General features: G+C 58.9%; 1 protein-coding gene across 1 annotated transcript; it reads left to right on the forward strand.

Annotated features, from left to right (window-relative positions):
- Positions 1-18,538: 18,538 nt before the first annotated feature.
- LOC4331278 (uncharacterized) lies at positions 18,539-21,276 on the forward strand. Its single transcript, XM_015775283.3, has 5 exons — positions 18,539-19,010; positions 19,183-19,281; positions 19,506-19,550; positions 20,411-20,548; positions 20,659-21,276. The coding sequence occupies exons 1-5, from the start codon at positions 18,636-18,638 to the stop codon at positions 20,995-20,997; spliced, it is 996 nt and encodes a 331-aa protein (XP_015630769.2). The 5' UTR covers positions 18,539-18,635; the 3' UTR covers positions 20,998-21,276.
- The last annotated feature ends 82 nt before the right edge of the window (positions 21,277-21,358 follow it).

The following is a 21,358-nucleotide window of genomic DNA, read 5'->3' on the forward strand; positions in this document are numbered from 1 at the left end:
GGTGGGTCCTCATGATGTCCTCGGGCCCGGTGTACTCCCAGGCGCCCCGGGCGCACCGCTGGGGTGGCGCGATCCGGTGACGAAGGTAATCGCCGTACACCATGGCCCCCGTAAGCCCCTGGGATCGCAGACCAGCCAGGCGGTCAAGAACGGCGTCGTAGCCGTCTCCCAGATCTACCGGCGCCCGCCAGCTGGAGGCCTGCGCCGGGGGCTGGCTCGGAAGTCGGAGGCGCGCTTCGTCGGCGAGAGGGGTGTTGAACCAGTCGCTCTTCCAGTCGTCCCACTTCTTGTGAAGGACGCAGGGAATGTAGCGGTTCAGCACCGGCCCCCGCGGCTGGAAGTAGCAGCCACCAACTACCGACGGTGGCGACACCGGCTGTACGGTGAAGAACCACCGGAACTGCCGAAGAGATGGGCGCACCCCGATGAACATCTCGCACAGGTGCGCGAAGATGGCCAATGTCATTACCACGTTGGGGGTGAGGTCCGCCATCTGGAGATCATAAAGCTCCAGAACATCCATGAAGAAAGAAGAGAATGGCGGGACCAGCCCTGCCATTGCGAAAGAGAGGAAGAAGACGGACCGCCCCGGGTAGTGTGGCGCCGGGCGTCCCTCGCCCAGCGCGACCACCTCCCGGCCGGTGGCAGATTCCGGCATGAATCGGCGCGGCAGCCCGGCCTGCCTCTCGCTCACGATGCGAGAAGGCGGCAGCACGCTACCATCGAGCGGTGCGGAGCCCCGTGCCATGACGCCGGCGGAGGAGGGATTTGAGAGCGAGTGAGTGCGGCGAGGGTAGGGCACAGGAAACGAGAAGTTAGAGCACAAGCGGCGAAGGCAAGGGGAATAATGGCGAGAGGAAGGAAACGAATCTCTTCCTCGGCGTCTTTATACCCTCGCCAACGCTATGCCCGGCTCCTCGCTTCCCGCTTCCACTATCTCGCCCCCTCGTTTCTCGCGCCCACTCCTCCACTAATCCCGCTCGCCCGTTTGCGGCGCACGAGGCGGATGTGCGGCCGTGGCAGTCGAGATGGGACATATCGTGCGCGCGTTAACTACGCTCGCCGACCGATGCACCATCATCACATCTCCAGGCGAGACGAACCGACTCGTCCCGATTCGCGCGCTACTCAAGTAATGTAGCCGTCTTGAAGAAAGCCGCTCATTATTGTCGGTCGTTTTTCCCTTGCCGATGCGCGCGATTTGCGACCATTGGATTCCTGCCCGCCTGTAGAGACCGGCCCCACTTGTCACCAGGCCTAAGGAGTGGCGTCACGCCCGAGCGTTTTCCTCAAGGAGGGCGATCGCCCTGGCATAACGCCGGGGGTATCTTGACTAGAGGTTTGGGGCAGCCGCGGTCTCCCACGTGGCCTGACCCCCTCGGGGGGGTCGGGCCCGAGGGTGATGTGGCCGCCCCTCCCTCTGTCTCCCCGAGGGGTCGGGCCGCTCCCGTTTCGGCCCCGAGGGCTGGGACGCCCCGACCCCCTGTGGTTTTGGTGCCACGTGTATTGGTTAGGTGAGCACAGCGGGGCTCACCTAACCGCATTTATAGCGGGTTGGACAAGCGCACCACGCCGCATTCAATGCGGCGCAGCGCTCGCTTATCCGGTCCGTAACCGGTCACAGTGTGTGACCGGTCACAGACCGGTCAGATCGTGGGTTAGGTGGCAACAGGCGGCCTGTCACACGCCTCGCCCCATCCCGTCGGAATGATGAGAGCCTCTAGGCACTCGTCCCTAACCGGAGCCGGCGTGCTAACTCCTGGAGTTAACACGTCAGTCCCGGCTAGATTCATACCAGGCTTCATCGCAACCATTACAAGGAAGTCATTTTATGAAGAAGGGCTGACGTGTGACATGCTAAACTGACGTGTGGCATGCTAAACTGACGCGTGGTAGACAAGAATGACCGGTTTGTGACTGGTCTGACGCCGGTCACGTCATCAGCAAACAACCGTGCTCCCACGTTGCACCTGCTTCCGGTGGAGTGGAGGTTGGTATGACCTATCCCATCGGAGGGTCATTCGGACAGCAGCCATTGCAAATCTCCGCCCATTAATGAAGGAAGGACAGGGATATCCCGGTGTCAGGCGAAGGTACGAGCCAAGTTTTGGTCAAAATAGGATGGGTCCCCACCCAAAAGAAGGGTAGGTAGAAATGGTGTATGTGGTATCCCCTTGAGATATAAAAGGAGGACCATGCCTACCAGGACGGGGGGAACGGGAGGAAGAGAAAAGGGAGAAGAAAAGGGGAGCTCGTGAAAGGAAGAGCGGAGCTCATAGAGGAGAGAGAGAGGGAGAGGGTCTCTAGAGTTTGAACTCTCTTGCTCTCCAGCTCTTTGTAACTCCTTCATACACAGATCCACCAGAACATAGGAGTAGGGTATTACGCTTCTCAGCGGCCCGAACCTGTCTACATCGCCCGTGTCTTGTGCATTTGCTCTCTCGCGAAACATTCCACAGATCGAGGGCTTAGAATCTCACCTAGCGTCCCCGGCCGAACCGGCAAAGGGGGGCCCGCGCGGTCTCCCGGTGAGGAGCCCCACGCTCCGTCAAAGTGCGTTGCTTCATTGTTATAGCTAGTGTGGCACTTGATCATACTCGGCAAGCATCCTAGACTTGTTACTCTTGGAGGTTGCCGCCTCCTAGACGGCTTGTGGAGGTGTTGCCCGGTGACCTCTCCGAGGAGATTGTGGAGGAGGCCCGGCACCGTTTGTGAGTGGTTTGGAGTTCACCACCTTCGGAGTGAAGGAAGAACTACCCCGAGTGATCGAGGCTTGGGTAGTCCTCTCCATGGGCCGGCTCCCGCCTTGCCCACCCCTTGACGAAGGGGGCGTGCGGTGGCTTCGTGGTTGAGCGGTGGAGTTGGGCTCGCCTCAACGGGGATTAGGAAACCAGCGAGTTTCCGAACCTCGGTGAAAAATTCCTTGTCTCTTGTCTCATTTATTTGTTGCATTTACATTTGTGCTATTTACATTCATAGAGACATATTTGAGCCCATATCACTTAGGTTTGCAAAACTTAACTTAGTTGCTTAGTTAACCTTGCACCTCACCTTGCCTAGTAACTTAGGTTAGTTTTGTTTAAGTGCCATTAAGTTTTAAAACCGCCTATTCACCCCCCCTCTAGTCGGCCTCCTTGATCCTACAGTGGGGCGGAGACCCAGGCTGAACCACCATCAATGCGCAGCGCCCCAACCGTCCCTCACCGCATTTAATGCGGTGAGGTTGGACGTGCGGCGTTGCCCGATTGACCCACATCAATCGGGCGTGACCGGATTGTGACCGGCCTGTCGCCGGTCACGTCCGATCGGACGGGCGGTGGTGCCCCCACGTTCCGCCCTGTGCTCGGCGGAGTAGGGGCAGGTATGCCCCGTCCCATCAATGCATCGTCTGGAGCCCCCCCCACGTGAGATGGACCGCAAAAAGTCTCCATTCATTTAAAGGGGAATGACAAGGTGACGGAGCGTGGGGCTCCTCACCGGGAGACCGCGCGGGCCCCCCTTTGCCGGTTCGGCCGGGGGAGCTAGGTGAGGTTCTAAGCCCTCGATCTGTGGAATGTTTCGCGAGAGAGCAAATGCACAAGACACGGGCGATGTAGACAGGTTCGGGCCGCTGAGAAGCGTAATACCCTACTCCTGTGTTCTGGTGGATCTGTGTATGAAGGAGTTACAAAGAGCTGGAGAGCAAGAGAGTTCAAACTCTAGAGACCCTCTTCCTCTTTCTCTCCTCTACCAGCTCAGGTGTTCTCCCCTTTCTTTTTTCTCTTAAGTGGGCAAGGTCCTCCTTTTATATCTCAAGGGGATACCACATGCACCACTTCTACCTACTCTTCTTTTGGGTGGGGACTCACCCTATCTTCCAAAAAAAAAACTGGCTTGCGCCTTCGCCTCGAAGCTAAATCACAGCTTGTCTTTGAGTGAGGCCCAGCGTCATCACTCGCCTGACACCGGGGATCTCCCTGTTACTCCCTCATTAATGGGCGGAGATTTGCCATGGCTGCTATCCGAATGACCCTCCGATGGGATGGGCCATACCTACCTCCACTCCGCCGGAAGCAGGCGCAACGTGGGAGCACGGTTGTCTGCCGATGACGTGACCGGCGTCAGACCAGTCACAAACCGGTCATTCTTGTCTACCACGCGTCAGTTTAGCATGCCACACGTCAGCCCTTCTTCATAAAATGACTTCCTTGTAATGGTTGCGATGAAGCCTGGTATGAATCTAGCCGGGACTGACGTGCTAACTCCAGGAGTTAGCACGCCGGCTCCGGCTAGGGACGAGTGCCTAGAGGCTTCTCATCATTCCGACGGGACGGGGCGAGGCATGCGAAAGGCCGCCTGTTGCCACCTAACCCGCGATCTGACCGGTCTGTGACCGGCCACACACTGTGACCTGTCACGGACCGAACGAGTGTGCTGCGCTGCATTAAATGCGGCGTGGGGCGCTCGTCCAACCCGCAATAAACGAGGTTAGGTGAGCGCTGCTGTGCTCACCTAACCCACACACGTGGCGCCAAACCCACAGGGGGTCGGGGCGCCCCAGCCCTCGGGGCCGAAACGGGAGCGGCCCGACCCCTCGGGGAGACAGAGGGAGGGGCGGCCACATCACCCTCGGGCCCGACCCCCCCCCCCGAGGGGGTCAGGCCACGTGGGTGACCGCGGCTGCCGCAAACCTCTAGTCAAGATACCCTCGGTCCCATGTCACCGACAGTAGCCCCCGGCGTTATGCCAGGGCGATCGCCCTCCTCGAGGAAAGCGCTCGGGCGTGACGCCACTCCTTAGGCCTGGTGACAGGTGGGGCCGGTGTCTACAGGCAGGCAGGAATCCAGTGGTCGCAAATCGCGCGCATCGGCAAGGGAAAAACGACCGACAATAATGAGCGGCTTTCTTCAAGACCGCTACATTACTTGAGTAGCGCGCGAATCGGGACGAGCCGGTTCGTCTCGCCTGGAGATGTGATGATGGTGCATCGGTCGGCGAGCGTAGTTAACGCGCGCACGATATGTCCCATCTCGACTGCCACGGCCGCACATCCGCCTCGTGCGCCGCAAACGGGCGAGCGGGATTAGTGGAGGAGTGGGCGCGAGAAACGAGGGGCGAGATAGTTGGCGCGGGAAGCGAGGAGCCGGGCATAGCGTTGGCGAGGGTATAAAGACGCCGAGGAAGAGATTCGTTTCCTTCCTCTCGCCATTATTCCCCTTGCCTTCACCGCTTGCGCTCTAACTTCTCGTTTCCTGTGCCCTATCCTCGCCGCACTCACTCGCTCTCAAGCCCTTCCTCCGCCGGCGTCATGGCACGGGGCTCCGCACCGCTCGACGGTAGCGTGCTGCCGCCTTCTCGCATCGTGAGCGAGAGGCAGGCCGGGCTGCCGCGCCGATTCATGCCGGAATCTGCCACCGGCCGGGAGGTGGTCGCGCTGGGTGAGGGACGCCCGGCGCCACACTACCCGGGGCGGTCCGTATTCTTCCTTTCCTTCGCAATGGCAGGGCTGGTCCCGCCATTCTCTTCTTTCTTCATGGATGTTCTGGAGCTTTATGATCTCCAGATGGCGCACCTCACCCCCAACGCGGTAATGACGTTGGCCATCTTCGCGCACCTGTGCGAGATGTTCATCGGGGTGTGCCCATCTCTCCGGCTGTTCCGGTGGTTCTTCACCGTACAGCCGGTGTCGCCACCGTCGGTAGTCGGTGGCTGCTACTTCCAGCCGCGGGGGCCGGTGCTGAACCGCTACATTCCCTGCGTCCTTCGCAAGAAGTGGGACGACTGGAAGAGCGACTGGTTCTACACCCCTCTCGCCGACGAAGCGCGCCTCCGACTTCCGAGCCAGCCCCCGGCGCAGGCCTCCAGCTGGCGGGCGCCGGTAGATCTGGGAGACGGCTACGACGCCGTTCTTGACCGCCTGGCTGGTCTGCGATTCCAGGGGCTCACGGGGCCATGGTGTACGGCGATTACCTTCGTCGCCGGATCGCGCCGCTCCAGCGGCGCGCCCAGGGCGCCTGGGAGTACACCGGGTCCGAGGACTACATGAGGACCCACCAGGGGGTCAAATGGGACTGGGTCCCTGAAGACTTCAAGATGGTGATCCAACGGGTGCTGAATCTCAGCTCCGTGGAGGCATTCCTCATCCCCCAAGGTGTCCTCCCCCTCTGCAGCGATCCAGAGCGCGCCAACATCCTGACCATCATGCAGGCGGTCGGGGCGTCAGGGGAGCGGGCTCCTCGAGGCCACGATGGCGCGGGCGGGAGCCGCAGGGGGGAACAATCTACCCCGGGAGGGGGTCGTGCTTCTGGGCCCCGTGACGGGGGCCCGGGGGGCAGCCGCCCTGTCGACGCCCGGGGGAAGAGGAAACAGGAGGATACCCCCTCCCCATCTCCTCCCCGAGGGGGCGGGGCGGTGCGTGCCAGCAGCAGGCGCCCGGAGGGTGCTGTGCCGACGTCGCAGCCCGAGGGGGAGCGAAAAAAGAAGCGGCTCCGCAAGATGGGGGGGACCGAACCATGCCGGGGAAACCTCATCTCCCCCCCAAGGTGGTCGTTTAGCCGACCTCCTCGCAGGTTCGTCCCCGCGCCCACTGCGGCCGTATTCATTCTCCCATCTCCCAAGGCAAGTTTTCACTCACCCGTTTTTCGTCTTCTGGTTTTTCTTCTGCCTCAGCGAGATCCCGTCGCGCCCTTCCCGCCATTCCAAGTCCGGCCGGTCTGAGGCCGAGGAGACGGCGACCGCGGAGGCCCGGAGGCGGGAAGCTGACCGGCGAGAAGCCGCAGACCGCCTCCGGGAAGCCAAAGAAGCTGCCCAGGAGGCCGTCCGGGCTCGCCAGGCTGAGGAAGCCGTTTGGGAGGAGGCCAGACTCCGCCGGGCCGAGGAGTCCGTCCGGGAGACGGAGGCGGCGCGCGCACGCCGGGCGGCCTGCCAAGCCCCCGACCCGACTCCGCCCGAGGCGACAACGACTTCCGAGGCCACCCACGACGAGGCCGCGGGCGCGCCGCTCGGGCCCGACCCCTCTGGCGACGTTCGGGACGAGCCCGCTTCGGGGGACGCCCCCGAGTTCGGCACGTCGATCGGCGGGCCGAGCCGCGCAGCGCCCACACCGAGGCGGCTCTCCCCTCTGCCTTCCGCTGCCCCATTGAGCGCAGAGCCCCTCCTGCAGGCCTTGGCCGCTGCGAACACCACGGTGTTGGACGGGTTAAGCGCCCAGATGGAGGTCCTGCAGGCATAGCGGGCGGAGGTCGATGCGGCGTGGGCACGCGTCGAAGAGGGGCGGCGCTCGGTGGAAGCCATGGTGGAGGCGGGCCGCAAGGCACACCGCCGGCACGCCTCAGAGCTCGAGGCCCGTCGTAGGGACCTGGCGGAGATCGCCAGGGAGGTGGAGGAGGAGCGGGAGACTGCCCTCATTGCCACCGCCATGTTCAACGCGGCGCGGGACGACCTCTGCCTCCAATACGGGAGCCGGGCGGCGGAGCTAGAGAAGAAGCTCGACGCGTCCCGGCAACGCGAAGAGGCCCTTGAGGCTCGCGCCACGGTGCTGGAGGAGCGCGCCCGCGCCCTGGACACGAAGGAGAGGGAACTGGCGGGTCGCGAGGCCGCCGTCGCCATCCGGGAGGCAACGCTGGCGGCGCACGAGGCCGCCTGCGCCGAAGAGGAGTCCGCACTCCGCCTCCGCGAGGACGAGCTCACTGAGCGGGAGCGAGCTCTCGAGGAGGCCGAGGCCGCGGCGCAGCGGCGGGAGGAGCAGGCGCGCCTCAATCTGGAAGGCGCCCGCGCCGAGAGGGCCGCACTAGATCAGCGGGCCGCTGAATTCGAGGCGCGGGCGAAGGAGCTGGACGCGAGAGCGCGCAGCGGCGGGGCGGCCGCGGGCGACGGCAACCTAGCCGCCCGCCTCGCAGCCGCCGAACACACCATCGCCGAGCTGCAGGGCGCGCTGGACTCATCCGCCGGGGAGGTCGAAGCCCTCCGCTTGACGGGCGAGGTAGGGCCCAGCATGCTTCGGGACGCCGTCTCCCGTCTAGACCGTGCCGGGCGGCAGGCGGGCCTCTGGGGCGGGCGTACCGCGAAATACGCCGCCAACCAGGGGGGCCTCGCCCAGCGCCTCTCAGAGATGGCCGGGACCCTCCAGCGGCTCCCCGAGGAGCTCGAGGAGACGATCAAGTCATCCTCGAGGGACCTCGCCCGGGGGGCGGTGGAGCTCGTACTGGCAAGCTACCAGGCCAGGGACCCTGACTTCTCCCCGTGGGCAGCGCTGGACGAGTTCTCTTCTGGAACCGAGGATGGCGCGCGCGCGCAGGTCCGGGACGCCGCCGACCACATCATCCACAGCTTCGAGGGTACGGCCCCTCGGCTCGCGTTCGCCCTCGACTCCGACGAGGAGGGCGGTGACGGTGGTGCGGACGACAGCGACGATGAGGCCGGCGACCCGGGCGCGTTGGCGTGAGCCCCCAGGCCCCCGCCAATCTTAAATAGCTTTTTCTTTCTTCTTCTGAGGCCTTCGGGCCCCCTTCTTGTATAAACTAATTCAATCTGCAATCAAATAAAGAGGAAATTTTTGTGTCAACTCTGTTTGTTGTGTGTATGAGACGAGGATGGTCTGTGCCGCGGTCCTTCTGTGTCTTGGCTTGAACGAGGGCTCGTGCCCAGGTCCCAACCTCAAGCGGCGCGGGTCGGGGCTAGTGCCTGGGGAGATCCGCGTGTCGAGACTGGCCAGGCCGGGAACGTGGTGACCGAGGGTTATGGATGACCCGATTGTGGGCCTTTGCCGATTCCCCCCCGGAGTTCACCACGCCCCGGGGCACGGCTCGGTTCTGGGCCCCGTTTGGCGATTTTAGCCGGCCTGGGCCACCGAGGGCAGGGTCGGGCACGAGCATGCTAATTCAAGCCAAGATTCTTCAAAAGGAAACGATGGCACAGACATAGTCCTCAGGAAATCGAAAATGCTTTTATTGAAATACGGAAGGGAAAAAAAGATAAGGATATGCATGTGGTAGCCCCCGGCCAACCCTGCACGCCCGGGGGGGTGCGGGGTTGGCCCGAGCCCGAGACATGACACCCGACCCCCACTAGGGGTAGAAGCGACGAAGGTGCTCGATGTTCCACGGGTTAGGCAGCTCTGTGCCGTCGCCCGTGGCCAGCCGAACGGAGCCCGGCCGGGGGACGCCGATCACTCGATACGGACCCTCCCACATTGGTGAGAGCTTGCTCAGTCCAGCACGCGTTTGGACGCGGCGTAGGACGAGGTCGTCGACGCAGAGTGATCGGGCCCGGACGTGGCGCTGATGGTAGCGCCGCAGGCTCTGCTGGTAGCGCGCGGCTCGGAGGGCCGCGCGCCGCCTTCGCTCTTGCAAGTAGTCGAGGTCATCTCTGCGAAGCTGATCTTGATCAGCCTCGCAGTACATGGTGGCCCGAGGGGACCTCAGGGTGAGCTCGGATGGGAGAACCGCCTCCGCGCCGTAGACGAGGAAGAAAGGCGTTTCCCCGGTTGCTCGACTTGGCGTGGTTCGGTTCGCCCAGAGCACCGCTGGCAACTCCTCGATCCACGAGTCGCCGTGCTTCTTGAGGATGTTGAAGGTCTTGGTTTTGAGGCCCTTGAGGATTTCCGCGTTGGCGCGCTCCAGTTGGCCATTGCTTCTGGGGTGGGCGGGGGAGGCGAAGCAGAGCTTGATGCCCATATCTTCGCAGTAGTCGCCGAAGAGCTCACTAGTGAACTGGGTGCCGTTATCCGTAATGATACGGTTAGGCACCCTAAACCGAGCAGTGATGCCCCTGATGAATTTAAGCGTAGAGTGCTTATCGATCTTGATGACCGGATAAGCCTCGGGCCACTTAGTGAACTTGTCGACAGCGACATACAGATACTCGAACCTGCCCGGGGCCCGCCTGAACGGACCCAGGATATCGAGCCCCCAGACAGCAAACGGCCACGAAAGAGGTATGGTCTGCAGGGCCTGGGCCAGCTGATGGGTTTGCCTGGCGTGGAACTGGCACGCCCTGCACCGCCGGACCAGGTCGACTGCATCGTTGAGAGCCGTCGGCCAATAGAAACCCTGGCGAAAGGCCTTGCCAACCAAGGTGCGTGAGGTGGAGTGTGCTCCGCACTCGCCTTCATGGACATCGGCGAGAAGCTCGACGCCTTGTTCCCGAGGAATGCACTTCAGGAGGACTCCGTTAGCCGCGCGCCAATAGACGGTCCCTTTCACCAGCACGTAGCGCTTGGAGATGCGTCGGACGCGTTCACTCCCTTCGCGGTCCTCGGGTAGAGTCTTATCTGCGAGGTACGCCTGGATCTCAGTGATCCAAGCAATCAATCTAGGGGAGCCGGGAACGCTCCCCTCGGGTCCCGAGGCCTGGACTCCGACGGGCCTCGGGGGCCGTTCAGGCGCGTCCGTCTCCCCTAGGGGGTCGGGTCGCGCCGACGGCTGGGCAAGCCTTTCTTCAAAGGCGCCCGGTGGGGTCTGGGCTCGCGAGGAAGCGAGCCTTGAGAGTTCGTCGGCGACCGCGTTATCCCGCCTGGGCACGTGCCGAAGCTCTATCCCGTCAAAATGGCGCTCCATACGCCGAACCTGGCGCACGTAAGCGTCCATCTGCGGGTCAGAGCACTGGTACTCCTTGGAGACCTGGTTGACGACCAACTGGGAGTCGCCTAACACCAGGAGGCGGCGGATCCCCAGTCCAGCTGCCACTCTGAGTCCCGCAAGGAGTCCCTCGTACTCCGCCATATTGTTGGTCGCCCGAAAATCGAGGCGGACCAGGTATCTGAGGACGTCTCCGTTTGGCGAGGTCAACATGACCCCCGCACCGGCGCCCTGAAGAGATAGGGAGCCGTCGAACTGCATCACCCAGTAGGCGGTGTGAGGCAGCTGCGAGGGGCCCGAGCTGGCCTCGGGGACGGAGATGGGCTCAGGGGCCGGGGTCCACTCTGCCACAAAGTCGGCGAGGGCCTGGCTCTTGATCGCGTGGCGTGGTTCAAAGTGCAAATCGAACTCAGAGAATTCGATTGCCCATTTCACCACCCGTCCAGTACCCTCTCGATTATGCAAGATTTGGCCGAGGGGGTAAGACGTAACCACCGTGACTCGATGCGCCTGAAAATAATGGTGCAACTTCCTCGAAGCCATCAGAATAGCGTAAAGCATCTTCTGGGCCTGAGGGTATCGGTCTTAGCGTCCCGGAGGGCCTCGCTAACGAAGTAGACGGGCCGCTGCACCTTTCGGCGGGGCCGATCCTCTTCGCTAGGGGCCGCATCTCTAGGGCGCTCTTCGTCCGAGAGGCCGCGCGGGGCGCACTCGGCTTCTGTGCCGACGACCTCGGGGTCGGAGGGTGACAGGCGCGGCCTTCCCGCAGTGGCCCCGGGGCCATCCTGGGGGTCGGGGGTGCCTGGCACCGTCGGACAAGCGGGCGGAGGGCCAACTCCGGCCGTCGGGGGCCTCGGGCCGCCGTTCGACTCGGGGGCCTCTCCTGCCTGCTCTCTCCCGGGTCGAGTCGACACAGGGTGGGGATGCGCGGGGTGAGGGTTGTCCTCGTCGCGCTCCACAACCAACGCCGCGCTGACCACCTGCGGGGTTGCCGCCAGGTAAAGTAGCAGCGGCTCATCTGGCTCCGGGGTGACCAGGACTGGGGGAGAACTGAGGTACGCCTTCAACTAAGTGAAGGCCCGCTCAGCCTCCTCTGTCCAGATAAACGGCCCAGAGCGTTTGAGGAGCTTAAATAGGGGTAGCGCCTTCTCTCCCAGCCTCGATATGAACCGACTTAGGGCGGCCATGCAGCCGGTGACGCATTGCACATCCCTAAGCTTGCTGGGGGGGGCGCATCCGCTCTATAGCTCGTATCTTCTCGGGGTTAGCCTCGATGCCTCGGGCAGAGACCAAGAACCCGAGAAGCTTGCCCGCAGGCACACCGAACACGCACTTGTCGGGGTTCAGTTTTATGCGGGCGGAGCGGAGACTTTCGAAAGTTTCCGCTAGATCCGAGAGTAAGGTCTCTTGGTTGCGCGTCTTCACAACCAAGTCATCAACATAGGCCTCAACATTGCGTCCTATCTGGCTACCCAAAGAAATTCGAGTAGTGCGTTGAAAAGTAGGACCTGCATTCTTTAACCCGAAAGGCATTGTCGTATAACAATAAGTTCCTATGGGGGTAATGAATGCAGTTTTTTCCTCATCCTCCCTAGCCATGCGAATCTGATGATAACCAGAGTATGCATCTAGAAAACACAAAAGGTCGCACCCCGCGGTGGAGTCGACAATCTGATCTATGCGTGGCAGGGGGTAAGGGTCCTTAGGACATGCCTTGTTAAGGTCGGTGTAGTCGATGCACATCCGAAGCTTGCCGTTCGCCTTGGGAACGACGACCGGGTTCGCCAGCCACTCCGGATGGAGGACCTCACGGATGAATCCGGCCTCCAGAAGTCGCGCCACCTCCTCGCGGATGAAGGCTTGACGTTCCGGGGCCTGCCGCCGCACTTTCTGCCGGACCAGCCTTGCGCCCGGCCGCACGGCGAGACGGTGCTCAATCACCTCTCTAGGGACCCCGGGCATGTCCGCCGGTCTCCAGGCGAAGACGTCGGCGTTTGCCCGCAGGAAGGAGACGAGCGCGTCTTCCTATTTGCCGTCCAGAAGACCACCGATTCGTGTGGTCTTGGACGGTCCGTCGCCCAGGGCAACCTCCTTGACCGGGACCTCGTCGCACGTGATCATCCGCTGCCTTGGGGCAGCTGGGACGAAGGTGCTGAGCCTCTCGTTGCCACCCTCGGGCTTGGACGCGGCGGCGAGGTGGTCCGCGCGCTGCTCCATACAAGCAAGCGCGACTTTGAGGTCGCCATAGACAGAGATGGGGCCACCGGGGCCTGGCATCTTCATCTGGAGATAGGCATAGTGGACCGCCGCCATGAACTTCACCAACGCGGGCCTCCCCAGGACCGCGTTGTAGGGCAGACTGAGGTCCGCCACATCGAAGTTCACCCGCTCCGTGCGGAAGTTGGCGGATCCACCGAAGGTGACCGGGAGGTCGATATGACCTAGCGGCCAAGTGTGCCCCGGCGTCACACCGATAATCGGCTGGGACGGCCGAAGCACCATCCCCGGGGCCTTGATGGCGTCAAAGGCTGCGGGGGAAAGGATGTTGAGGGCTGCACCCCCGTCTATGAGGACACGCCCCAACTTCACGTTGCAAACGGTGGGGGAAACCACCATCGCGATCTGTCCTCCCCGGGCAACGCACGGCGGGTGGTCGGTCTGGTCGAAGGTGAGGGCAACCTCCGACCACCGCGCCCGCCGCGTCGCCTCATGGGTAGGGGCCGCGGCCAGAAGCTCTCGCTTCATGGCCTTGAGGCTCCGACGACAAGCGTGAGCGCACGCTCCCCCATCGACGGTGGCGATGGTGGCCCTAGGCTCCTGGAACCCTAGGTCATCGTCGCCATCGTCGATGTCCTCGGCGGGGGCCTTCTACTTGGCCTCACTTCGCCGGTTGCCGGAGGGAGCCGCCGGGGCCTTGCCCTCACGGCGCTCCTGCCTCCTCTCCTCCTCCCACTTCCTCGTCCGCTCAGCCAAACTTTTGACCGCGCGGCAGTCCGCGAGGTCGTGGAGGGAGGTGTTGTGCACGGTGCACCACTTGCCGGTCGGGCGCTCCCTGCTGGGAGCGCCGGCCTCCTTCTTTTTGTCGCTCGCAGGCCTCCCCTTTCGGGTGGCCCGCGAAGCGCCCTCGACGGCGAGGACGTGTCCCTCGTCGTCGGAATGGGCCGACCTCTTCTTCCTCCTCCTGTCCCGCCGCCCTGACCGAGCGGCGGATCCGGGGGCGGCCGAAGCTGCCACACCGGAACCGGTGGAGTTCCAGGTCCAGGCCTCTTCCTTGCGAGCCACACGGTCCGCGAGCTGAAAAAGCTCCGCGGTGGTCTGGGGCTCCTTGGAGGCGATCTTTTCGAGCATGCGGTTGTGCCGCACGCCCCCCCTGAACGCGTAGATTACCGCGTGTGCGGGGATGCATGGTATGGTGTTGTGAACTTGACAGAACCGCTGAATGTACGAGCGAAGAGACTCATCGTCCCTTCGCTGTACCGCATGCAAGTCCGCTTCCTCACCTGGGCGCGGATATGTGCCTTGGAAGTTCATGGTGAACTGCTGGCACAAATCCTCCCAAGAGTGGACCGACGCGGGCGGCAAGTTCATTAGCCAACCCCGCGCCTGTCCCTTCAGGGCCATGGGGAAGAAATTCGCCATGACCCTGTCGTCACCCCCGGCGGCCTCGATCCCTGTCGTGTAGACCTGGAGAAACTCGGCGGGGTTGACGCTTCCGTCATATTTTTCGGTAATGGTGGGCCGGAACCTTGGGGGCCAACGGACGTTCTGAAGGCTCGCCACAAAGGCTCGACAGCCGACACCACCAACCGGGGGCACGGGGGGCTGGCCCCCGCGCCCGAACCGAAGTGGCGCTCCGGACGAGGAAGCGCCTTCCGTTGCGTGGGCAGCACGACGACCATTGCGCCGGCGCTCGATACTGAGGCGGGCATCCGGCCCCCTACGCACATCTTCTTGGGTCGGAGGCGTTGACGAGGGAATGGCAGACGAACGGCGGGTAACGGCTGCCGCTCGCCGCGCCCTCCGCCTCGACGACACGGAGCCGGCGGTAGCAGCGCCAGAGGCCTTGGTGGCGGAGGACCGCCCACCGGCGCCTAGGCGCTGCTGCGCCGTCATGACCAAGTCGGCCACGTCATCCAGCCAACGTCGGGCTGGAGTCTCTGGATCGGGGACAACGGGCGGGTGACGCAAGAGCGCGCCCGCAGCTTGGAGCGCGCCCTGGGGCGTGCTGCCATCGCCGTAGACGAGGAGGCAACGCTCCCCGTCTCGCCGTCCTTCTCCATCGCTCGTGGGCGGCGAAGTCGCGGATCTTTCGACCCCCTCGAGCGCCTCCTCCCGCCTAAGACTTCGGCGAGAGGGGGGCGGTGGAGTACGAGCTCGACGGCGCGGGTTCTGCTCCCCGTCGTCACCGCTAGCGCTCGGAGAGTGGTTGTGCGCCACTGCCCGTTCGGCCATTGGGTTGAGCGGGAGAAGCTTGGCGCACACGAAAGAGGACGAGGGCTTAGAAAAACACACGCGCCCCCTACCTGGCGCGCCAGATGACGGAGCGTGGGGCTCCTCACCGGGAGACCGCGCGGGCCCCCCTTTGCCGGTTCGGCCGGGGGCGCTAGGTGAGGTTCTAAGCCCTCGATCTGTGGAATGTTTCGCGAGAGAGCAAATGCACAAGACACGGGCGATGTAGACAGGTTCGGGCCGCTGAGAAGCGTAATACCCTACTCCTGTGTTCTGGTGGATCTGTGTATGAAGGAGTTACAAAGAGCTGGAGAGCAAGAGAGTTCAAACTCTAGAGACCCTCTTCCTCTTTCTCTCCTCTACCAGCTCAGGTGTTCTCCCCTTTCTTTTTTCTCTTAAGTGGGCAAGGTCCTCCTTTTATATCTCAAGGGGATACCACATGCATCACTTCTACCTACTCTTCTTTTGGGTGGGGACTCACCCTATCTTCCAAAAAAAAAAATGGCTTGCGCCTTCGCCTGGAAGCTAAATCACAGCTTGTCTTTGAGTGAGGCCCAGCGTCATCACTCGCCTGACACCAGGGATCTCCCTGTTACTCCCTCATTAATGGGCGGAGATTTGCCATGGCTGCTATCCGAATGACCCTCCGATGGGATGGGCCATACCTACCTCCACTCCGCCGGAAGTAGGCGCAACGTGGGAGCACGGTTGTCTGCCGATGACGTGACCGGCGTCAGACCAGTCACAAACCGGTCATTCTTGTCTACCACGCGTCAGTTTAGCATGCCACACGTCAGCCCTTCTTCATAAAATGACTTCCTTGTAATGGTTGCGATGAAGCCTGGTATGAATCTAGCCGGGACTGACGTGCTAACTCCAGGAGTTAGCACGCCGGCTCCGGCTAGGGACGAGTGCCTAGAGGCTTCTCATCATTCCGACGGGACGGGGCGAGGCGTGCGAAAGGCCGCCTGTTGCCACCTAACCCGCGATATGACCGGTCTGTGACCGGTCACACACTGTGACCTGTCACGGACCGAACGAGTGTGCTGCGCTGCATTAAATGCGGCGTGGGGCGCTCGTCCAACCCGCAATAAAAGCGGTTAGGTGAGCGCCGCTGTGCTGACCTAACCCACACACGTGGCGCCAAACCCACAGGGGGTCGGGGCGCCCCAGCCCTCGGGGCCGAAACGGGAGCGGCCCGACCCCTCGGGGAGACAGAGGGAGGGGCGGCCACATCACCCTCGGGCCCGACCCCCCCCCCCCGAGGGGGTCAGGCCACGTGGGTGACCACGGCTACCCCAAACCTCTAGTCAAGATACCCCCGGTCCCATGTCACCGACACAAGGGTGTCCCCAGTGTCAGGCGGGGGGCGGCGCTGGGCCCCTACTCGAGGACGGACGACTGCTTAGCTTCCGGGTGAAGGCACGAATGGTGGTCCGATCCAAGCGGAGTGGGTTCCTCTCCCGTGAAGGAGTAGGTAGAGGTGGTGCATGTGGTATCCCCTTGAACTATAAAAGGAGGACCTTGCCCACCTAAAAAAGGGACGATTCTCAGTAAGCCTAAGCCCCGGGGAAGAAGAGTGAGAGTGCTCCCTGGAGTTTAGGAACCTTGGTAACACTCAACCTTAAATCCCACGCGCAGGAGTAGGGTATTACGCTCCATAGCGGCCCGAACCTGTATAATCCCAGCTCTCACGGGCGGTCTCAGGAGACTCTAGGCGGATATACGTTCTTGATCAGCGCGCCCTTTCCCCCGGCCGAACTCACAAAAAGGGGGGGTCTCTCGATCACCCGCTAGAGAGGATCACTCCTCGACAGTCGTCGTTGTCGCCTAGGACTTCTCGCAACGAGAAGAGGTGGCCGAATCTCGGCTAAAGAGGAGAGGTGATTGGGTCTGGTATGCCGTCGTCGCTTCTCCATCACGCATCGGCATCCCTCTTCTCATCTCTGCCTTGCTAGCCGTGCAGAGGGATTAAGGAAGGGAAGAGAGATGCTGTCAGCGGCGACGACCAAGGGCCCCGTGGCGACATCGTCGTCATGTGTGGAGCTCCGAACAGTAGGAGGACGGCGGTGGCGCGAGACACAGACCTCCCGGGCGAAGGAGCGCCAAAAAGGGAGGATGCGGTGACTATAGTGGCCATGTCCATCGTTGGTCATGCTTGCTGCTGTTGGCGCCGAGCCAAATCACCGATTTCTCACATTGTAGAAGAGAAAAGAGGGGAGAAAGCAGAAAGTGGAAGAAGGAATAAGGGGGAAAAGGGCAATGTGAATCCAAGGGAAAAATAGTGGCATATTTCAAATATATGTAAAATTATAATGGCAATGTTACTAAATCGTTAATACTAGTAGCATATTTCAAAACCGACATATTTCTAATGGCATGAATTCAATTAACCCTAAAAGTTAGAGACCAACGAGAATCCCTACCCTTACTAGTGTATAGTGGCGGAAACAGGGGTAGGGTAGCTAGGGCTGCTGCCCTACTCCTAAGCCTAAATATCCATTAAAATTTACATGTCAAAACCTCAAAACATGGAAGATAAAGATAAATTATGTACATTATACTGGTTAAGCCCTAGGCTTGAGAAAATTCTGGCTATGCCACTGCTAGTATATACAACAACTAAGCATATTATCGCCTCTCATGCCTCATGGGTCGACGCCCGAAACTTTGGATCACCACGCTACCTGGTCCCCTTCCTCCTCCATTTCTTTGCATTAATGTCAGCAACGAGGGGAAGGGCTGAAGGGGATCGGGGATCCGTATGATCCCTAGGGCCCCAAAAACGATATTTGGCGAACTTATTCAGTTGGACCACACCTATATTGTAATACCCTTGCGCTTTTGTCCTCACTTAATGCAAAAAGGTTCGAATCGATATTACTAATGATCAAGCAACTCACCTTATCAATTAATGTGCATCAAGCTTGATAGCGGAGATATGCACTAAATTGGACATAATACTTCATTATTGACTTCTATTTTCTTAACAAATCCATTCCTTCTATGTTCTTAGCTCATGCCACTCCTATCTAGTAGCCAATTGTCCAAAAAATCTAGATTTTAACTCAATAAACATAAGGATATGACATTTGTAATTGTCGAGTAAATGCTCGTTCAAAAAAAAATGTTGAGTGAATACCCATCCTTTAAAGCTACGGCCGCCACTATTGGGCATGGTCACCGGTATCTGGCAGTTATGGCTATTGTGTCTGGGTCTGACAAAGAAATATTGCATATCAGATCGATGTTATTTTTGCTCTATATGTGTCCAAACCGACCCATTGTAATCCTACCCACCCATAGATCTAAGGTGCGAAATAGTCCAACAAACTAATATATTTACATTTGTTTTGACGCCATATGAAATTTGCAGTCAAAACTTAAACTTGTAAATTATTTATAGATGAGAAAAATCAAGATGTAAAATGTGAAATAGTAACTTCTTCATAAAAACTCCTTCATAAGGAGTAGTATTTCATATGGCGAATATACATTCCTTATTATATGTTGGGTAGACAAGGGGTAGGGGCAAGTCAACTCGTGACGGCACGCCTCGCCACGACACGACACGACACGACACGAGAGAGATCTCGGCGCCGGCGGGCGGCGCCGGCGAGGCGTACGGCAATGCCTCCTTCCGCCGTGCCCTTCTCCCGTCGCCCATCCGACGGTCCACGCGGCGCCCGCCCCATCCTGGTTGTGATCCTCATCGCCGCCGCCGCCACCCTACTCGCCCTCGCCTACTCGTCCTTCCCCTCCGCTTCGCGGGCTACCACCGCATCATCTTCCATGGCTGTGGCGCCGACGGATGACGGCTGCTGCAGGGGCCTCGAGGGGCTCGAGCTGTGGGGTCCGGCGGTCAAGTGGGGCTCCGACCACCGCCTGCTCTCCGCCGCCGCGTGCTGCGAATCCTGCAAGGCCATGTGCAAGGCCAACGACTGCCGCTGCGATTCCTGGGTCTTCTGCGGGGACAAGAAAAGATGCGGCCAAAGGTTCGGGGAGGTCCGTTCGCCCACCCACCCACTGACTATTCATTCTCCATTTCTACTGGAGTAGCTATAATAGGAGGAGTATTTCTGTATGACCAAACCCCAAATTCAGTTTTAGTCACTCACTACTCCTGCATATACTAATATGATATTATATAATCCCCTTTCGCCTGCTTGCAATGCAGTGCTGGCTGAAGAAACAAAAGGATGTGATGGCACCCTCTGTTGTTGCAAAGGGAGATGATGTTATGTGGACTTCTGGTCTAGTCTTCGCAAAAGGAGAGGTTAGTGTCTGTCTCGCCTGATTCCCTTCAAATCCCAGCTGTTTCATGTGCTCCCTGCCTCTGCTTAATTTGAAATATTTTGGTTCCAATCCAACTAGAGAATGTGTGTGTATCACCTTGCCTACAAGTTTGGAACGCTTGTTTCCTTATGCTTTCAAACAAACAAAAATGTACCACCAATTCATACCATGATTAATTCAGAGATTTATAATTTAATAATGCAGGGCATTGTGGGCCTGGAAACAAACCTTGGGACCATTCGTATTCAAGTAAGTGCTCTTTGCCTCTACAACAAGGCAACAATATTTTGAATCTTCTTTAGTGTTCAATCACCGAATCAAGAATGTTACATGTAAAATGCTGTGCACCGGGGCCCGGGGCCATATACAGCTATAGTTGCATCCACTGATCTAAGATTTCTCTTAGCAATTATTTTATTTGCATATTTTTCTACATGTATCTCATTTTCAGTATTGTGCACTTACCTTTGGGCAATGTAAAACCCCTTTTTAATAGAATGGCCACAAGGTAGATATCTTTTGTCAACAAGAACATTAGATGCAGGTAGAGATAGGGAAGCTGGCGGAGTGGTGTAGTGTCATTTACTTTTCTTTCCATGAATCTGACACATTTTTTGTTTACTCATTAAGCATTCATTCAAGCCAACAAAGATATGGTGTGCTAATCGTGTTGCTTCTCCTCTGCCCATCAGGGGTTTTTATAGAATATTGTTTGTTCCAATCTGTTCTACTGAGAACATGGTATATGCTTGTTGAGAATTGGCAACAACAAATAATGCACTGGGGTTACATTTGCTACATGGATTGTTTGGCTATATAGAGAGCCATGGCAAACACATGAGATTATGGATTTAATATGTGTCTAAGAGTAAAACCATACATGCATTTAATGTAAGACCGCTAAGCTGCCAAGTGAATATCGATCATTAGAGATTATGCTGTTAGCCCAGGTTGCTCTGTCAAGAAGTTTGGATGGTAATTTCTTGACATTTTGTGCAGGTAGTTCTAATTCTGTCTTCTGGATAATCCACTTGAGTTGAATGGAATTATACTGTATCTGCGATTTTTCACCATGTCTTCCCTTTCTAATATACTTTCTTTGCATCTAGTTGCTGCCTGGCTGTGCACCCCATTCTGTGGACTATTTCATTGAGGTTCTGGGCTTGCGGAACTGCGCTGGATGCAGATTTTATCGAGCTGAAGGCCGTGGGAATTTGTGGGATGCAAAAGGCGACCACATAAAAAATGTATGTCTTCTATGATCGATTGCATGAAAGGGGTTCCAATGTCACATTTGGGTTTGGACTTGTTGGTGACAACAATTATACCCTAATGCCCCTTGTTTTTGTGTGACTAGGCTGCATATGGTCCACCGTATGCCTTGCTTCAAGGGACACTGGAAGTCGATGGTTTACCCTTTAAGGAGAGAGCGAAAGAAGCCTGCCCAGCACTGAGAAGAGGATCGGTTGCATGGGTTGGATCAGGGCCGGAGTTCTTGATCAGCTTAGCAAACCATGGGGAGTGGAAAGGAGCCTACACTGTGTTTGGGTCTGTTGTGCCCGAGGACATGGCGATTGCTGAGGAAATGGCACTGCTGTCGACCAGCACAGACGTGTGGAGCAATGTAACCGTGAAGGTGCTGCGAGACCCTGTGTATTTCAAGGTGAAGAGAAGCACCAGCAGTGGTGTTCCTTAGGTATCACTCATTCGCTCACTCACTTTCAGTCGGTTGGTCGGTTCTTGTGCTCATTGCCGATTCCTTTCTGGACTATCTTTGTTTCTTATAGAGGACATAAAAGAAAGGGAAACTAGATTAGAATCAGGCATGTTATAGCCCCTGACATGTAGTAGTATTACCCTAAAGAAAAGGGGATTACTGTGTAAAGAAAGAAACTAAAGTTGCCATGTTCAACTGTTTACCTGCTCATCTTTATGTGGTCTGATAAGTGATGATGATGTTTCAGAGGTTTATTCACTTATACTGTTATAGTACATACTAGAAGAGTTTCTTCTTCTTCTTCTGTCAATAGTATATATACTTCTATTTCTATATAGGT

Source organism: Oryza sativa, chromosome 3 (assembly GCF_034140825.1).
Source record: "Oryza sativa Japonica Group chromosome 3, ASM3414082v1".
Lineage (NCBI taxonomy): Eukaryota > Viridiplantae > Streptophyta > Magnoliopsida > Poales > Poaceae > Oryza > Oryza sativa.

Bases quoted from the DNA above. Each gene is read 5' to 3' on its own strand.
- LOC4331278 (XM_015775283.3), top strand. From the start codon at position 18,636: ATGCCTCCTTCCGCCGTGCCCTTCTCCCGTCGCCCATCCGACGGTCCA. The intron at 19,551-20,410 runs GTAAGTGCTCTT...CTTTGCATCTAG, and splicing joins TTGGGACCATTCGTATTCAA to TTGCTGCCTGGCTGTGCACC. The intron at 20,549-20,658 runs GTATGTCTTCTA...TTGTGTGACTAG, and splicing joins AAGGCGACCACATAAAAAAT to GCTGCATATGGTCCACCGTA.